Genomic DNA, 5,203 nt, shown 5'->3' with positions numbered 1-5,203 from the left:
ATTATTAATAACAACAACAATAACAACATAACAACATAGAAGTTAGACATACTTGGTATATGTCTGACAGTTTTGTTTCTTTGTTTAGGAAGTTTGTACTTGAAGCATTTACCAGATTCGTCTCTGTTTTACATGGCGGAAGAAGCACGCAAACGTGCTTAATATGTTTAATAGATATTTGACAAAATTTATTACTATCCATTTATTACTAAATTGTTTATGTTAATTACTCTAGGCATGCAGTAATTAACCGTTATTCAATAATAACGTAAACGACATGGCATTTCACAATGCTCTTTCAATTCATGCACTATTTATAGCTCACCTTGGCATTAATATTGCCTACCTCGTGCATCCAACGACCATGCAAATGGCATCGTCTCTTACTTCTGCCAGCTCCTTCGTCGTCGTCGTCGTCTTCCTCCTCCTCTTGTTCTTCACGTCGCTCTGCACTGCCCAATCCGGCACCAACGGCTACTTGCACCTGCGCTTCTACAACCACGAGCGAGTTCTCGGCTCCGGGCCCAACGCCACGGTCGTCTATGCAGTCGAGCGGCGCGGCTCCACATCTGGGGCTGGGTTCGGCAACCTCATCGTCTACGACAATCTCCTTCGCCAAGGGGTCGAGCCCGACTCGCCCATCGTCGGGAGAAACCAAGGTATGGGAGTGGGATCGAGTGTGGCCGAGAACTCCGGCCTCACCATCCTGCAGCTGGTGTTCACTGCTGGCGAGTACAACGGCAGCTCCATCGCCGTGCAGGGGCCGTTCCCTGTGGCTCCGCTGCAGACGCTGTTCGAGCGAGCGATCACCGGAGGCACGGGGTGGTTCCGCAATGCCAGAGGCTATCTTTGGACGAGAGAAGTTCGTAGCACCAACACGACACTCACAGGGAGACTCGATGCTTATATCACATTTCTTTGACACGACACCTGATATCGATATTTAACAAAACATATAACAACTTGATGCATCGATCGATTAATTTGCTATATAATTTATTCACATAGAACATTTTCGTCATCAATCCATGCAATAATATTAAATCCATGTATGTATGTATGCATGGTTTATGGTTTATGGTTCGAATAATCCATATATCAATAATTAATTTAAGTACGTACATGAGGAATGTCTTAATGTTTTTCAGGATTTATCTTTGAACCTCTTCTCTGTATGCATGGGATCGGAGTGGTGCCAAAAATCTATTGGCGTTCCGTTCTCTTTTAATGTACAATGGATGTTTTTTCAATTGAATGTTCTTTAACAAACTTGCTAATTTTTATAACCTCATAGAATTGATTATTACTTCACATGTAAAAATAAAATTATCAAGTTGGTATATAAGATGCATTAACACCATTAGAGAGAAATTGGATGGATAAAATTGGACAAATTGAAATAATTTCCTTTTATTATAAGCAAAGAATGAATTTGATGGATCAAGACAAGTCATACATAACAAAAATTTTATGTTCATCTCATTAAAGTGATTGTTAATTAATGTTACAAATTTATCACTTCATAAAATGTTTCACCACGATAAAAATAAAAAATTATCTTTCCTTCAATATTTCATTATGATCTTCCACGAAAAGTGAACAAGTCTTGCATATGTGGAGTGACAACCTTATATTTAACACAAAATAAAGAAACTTTATTTAGTAACAAATTTTAACCATCATCTTGCATTGTTTGCTGTTGTTGTTTTCTTTATTTTATAAGAATCATGACATTTACAATGTCTTGATCTTTTCGTTACAAAGCTTGAAACAAATTATTCGTGACTCCCAAGTTATTCTTCATTAAGTATATCTAAAATATAAATTTATAGTTTCCCATCAATTCAAACATATTATTTGCATATGACCTTTTTAGTTGTGATATTTTACCTCCTCTTCAATAATTAAAAGGACACCAATAATTGAAGGATATAAGCATATCAAACTCAACAATATATTATAATGTGAACTTCAATGTACAAGTGTAAGTTGCAGTTGATATGCCAAAATAATATATATAATAAGTAGACTTGATCTCCATCATGTTGGGGAATTTCATGAAAAATACATATGTTTTTAGTAAAACACCTAGCGGAAGTGAAATGAATTTCTTTAAAAATTATTACGCATCCTATAAAATAAAATCATACATGTATAAGACATAATTGTACTTCAAAATGTTTTTTAGACATTATACCTTTCTAAAGAAGTTTAGACTTAAAGAAAATCACCTAGCAAACCTCACAAAACTTGCCTTTATTAGTATCTTCACTAAGATATCTTCAAGACGACATCATAAGCCACAAGTTGCCTCTCTAATATTAACCAAGTAGAAGTGACGTCACAAGAGAATGTTAGGACCGAGCAAAAGAGACCTCGGCCAAAGCAAAACACACGCATTTGACGGTGGGCTGTTCAAGTATATCCGGACCTATAGCCTCTGCTTGGGACCTTTTACACTTAATTAAGAGGGGGTATCTGAATTTGTAGCGCTGGAAGAGGAACTGCGGGAAGGTTCTGTTGGAGGAAGTAAACCAACAGAGCGGAGGCCTATCCAAGCTGGTACTCCTTTAGTAAATTCTCATATATCTGTTCAGAGTCTCTTCCAATGGCCGATTATTTCTAAAAAGGAAAGCAGGGGTAATGGCTTCCACTGCAAAAATAAATGAATGATAAGGACTAGAAACTTTTATAACAAATAATTGAGGGAAAGATAAAGATTTTTCTTACCAAAAGTGGTGCTTAGCTCAATGTTCACTGGAGTGAACCCAAAAACATATAATAAACTTTCTATAGTTAATTCGGACAAGCTAAATTTCAAATCCCTTAGTCAATCTAGAGCTTGACGCAGAAATGAGTCTGTGCGAAGGTTACCCCTAGTCAGGAATAAGGGAAAGTTTGGTTGCCGATTTGTGGGATAAGACAGGAAGTTCGGAAGATATATGAAAAAATATTTATCTCGCCATTCCTCTTGGGCTAGAATTCCATTGGACAAAATTACCTTAGGGTGAGCCTGAAAGTGAAATAGACCGCCCTCTACTTGTCGAGGAAAGAAATAATAGTGAAATAAACGAGGAGAAAGATGAACATTGAACAAGCAAAAAATAATAACAACATCGCTTAAGATGAGAAGAGATTGGGGAATAAGCTGATGAAGCGGAATGCTAAACTATTGGCTAACTTCAATGAAGAAAGGATGCAGGGGGAAACAGAGTCCGGCTATGACTTGCAATCTAAAGACAGCAATACTCTCATCATGATCTTTCATGAAAAGCGAACAAGTCTTGCATATATGGGGTGACAACCTTATATGTAACACAGAATAAAGAAACTTTATTTAGTAACAAATTTCAACTATCATCTTGCATTGTTTGCTATTGTTGTTTGCATTATTTTATAAGAATCATTATCACACCCCGGAGGAGTCCCTGTCCGAAGAAATTTCGGCAGCATCTCCCCTGTCCGGCGGACAATCTGAAACTTTCTACATATCCATATACCTCAGCCACATGTGGCTGGAATAATAACAGTAAATAAACAATCACCCACGCAGTTTAATAGTAGACAAACAGAGCAGTAATAAGATGACTCGAAAACAACCCTACGCCACTACACCCATAAAGCTCAAATCCGATTTTTTTCTTACTCCACTACACTCATAAAACACAAATTCGACAAACTCACCTCTTCTGCCGTCCAGGCAGGTATGTAGTAAAACATATCGAATAAAAATCCATCGAGAAATACAATCCATACATTATCCAAGTATCAAAATAAACCAATTCTAAACATAGTCAAATAAGAAGAAAAACTAAAAAGTCAATAAGTCCTCGTGGTTTGCAGGGGACCAGCAACTGGAACTCTCTCCTGACAGCATCAACCTGAAAATATCAACAATGGAGGCGGGGTGAGTCAAACACTCAGCAGGTACAACTGATATGCAAAGTAGGGAAATAACATCTAGCACTAATCATGCGTACAATCTCCTGATATAAAAGGATGAAATGCAACTGAAGTAAACAGGAGAAAAATTGTACTAACCAAGACCTGGGTATAAGGACAAACAGTCCGAGTGGCATAGAAATCCTGTATGCATGTCAAACATAGGCATCCAAACAATATACAGCATTAAAATGCAGCAAGCACAAACACAAGCAATAAATGCATCATGCATATGATGCCAATGATGTGTCCTGGTCACCCCTGACGCCAGTCGATCATCTCACACATAATAGTAAGGCCGAGTGGGTAGGGCTGTGACAACCGTGCACTCTGACGTCACTGCTCCTGATGAGTGACCGAGTGGACGGGATGCTGTCGGAGTACACCTATCCTCCTACCCCAAATAATATATGGGGGAGCACAATGCTCTCAACTCCCGGTACACGATGACGGAGAGGAATCTCTGCCGGCTAACACGTTGCATCACGCTACCCATGAGCAGACCAATGGAGCCAAACAAAGTCCCTGCTGCAACACACACTGCCTGAATCGACCATTAACCCATGAGTGGTGGTGTGTGCAGATCCATGTAACTGGCGATGTGCTCAACAATAATGGAGCGGATTATCGCACAGCAAGCAATCATGCAAATGGTGCATGACACTAACCACAAAATATCCTGAGCTAATTCGTATATATATAAAAGTGCACCATAGGTCAACGAATCAAATCAAAGGTACACAGAAAGTATAAAATCTAGGTCCTGAACATGGTGAAGCTGTTGGGTTTTTCGGGCCGCGAAAACCGCTTTTTCACGTCGCGGAAACCCCGAAACTCCCTAGCCAACGGATCCGTGCGAAGAAAAATTTCGGAAATATGAGTACGAGTTTCAAACTATGATCTACAGTAGATCTACAAAGGAAAAACATTTTATACCTTCGATGCGTGCCCTTCGCGAATCCCGCTCGTCCAAGGTACGCCGGATCTCGTGATTGTCAACGTAGACAATCCTCTAGAAGTATCCACACGAACAAGATGTGTTCTCTAACACACAAGGATGGAGAAGAGAGCGCCACAAGTGTGCTAGCACTCTCTAGGGCTCTCAGGTAGGATTGGAAGAAGAAGAAAGGAAAAGAAGAGAACACACTCCTCTAAAATCTCTATGTGACTTTCATTAACCTTTCTTCTTGGATTAGATTCACTCTCCTTTCTTCTCCCTTGCTTGAAACCCACGACCAAGAGAAGAGAAGGAGCAAGAAGA

At 39.3% G+C, this 5,203-nt stretch overlaps 1 protein-coding gene across 1 annotated transcript; it reads left to right on the top strand.

The window, feature by feature from the left end:
* Positions 1–277: 277 nt before the first annotated feature.
* LOC121990845 (dirigent protein 2-like) lies at positions 278–922 on the top strand. Its single transcript, XM_042544906.1, has one exon. The coding sequence runs from the start codon at positions 278–280 to the stop codon at positions 920–922; it is 645 nt and encodes a 214-aa protein (XP_042400840.1).
* The last annotated feature ends 4,281 nt before the right edge of the window (positions 923–5,203 follow it).

Source organism: Zingiber officinale, chromosome 6B, assembly GCF_018446385.1.
Source record: "Zingiber officinale cultivar Zhangliang chromosome 6B, Zo_v1.1, whole genome shotgun sequence".
Classification (NCBI taxonomy): Eukaryota; Viridiplantae; Streptophyta; class Magnoliopsida; order Zingiberales; family Zingiberaceae; genus Zingiber; species Zingiber officinale.
This window is presented reverse-complemented; position numbering and strand designations above follow the sequence as displayed.

Bases quoted from the DNA above. Each gene is read 5' to 3' on its own strand.
- LOC121990845 (XM_042544906.1), top strand. From the start codon at position 278: ATGGCATTTCACAATGCTCTTTCAATTCATGCACTATTTATAGCTCAC.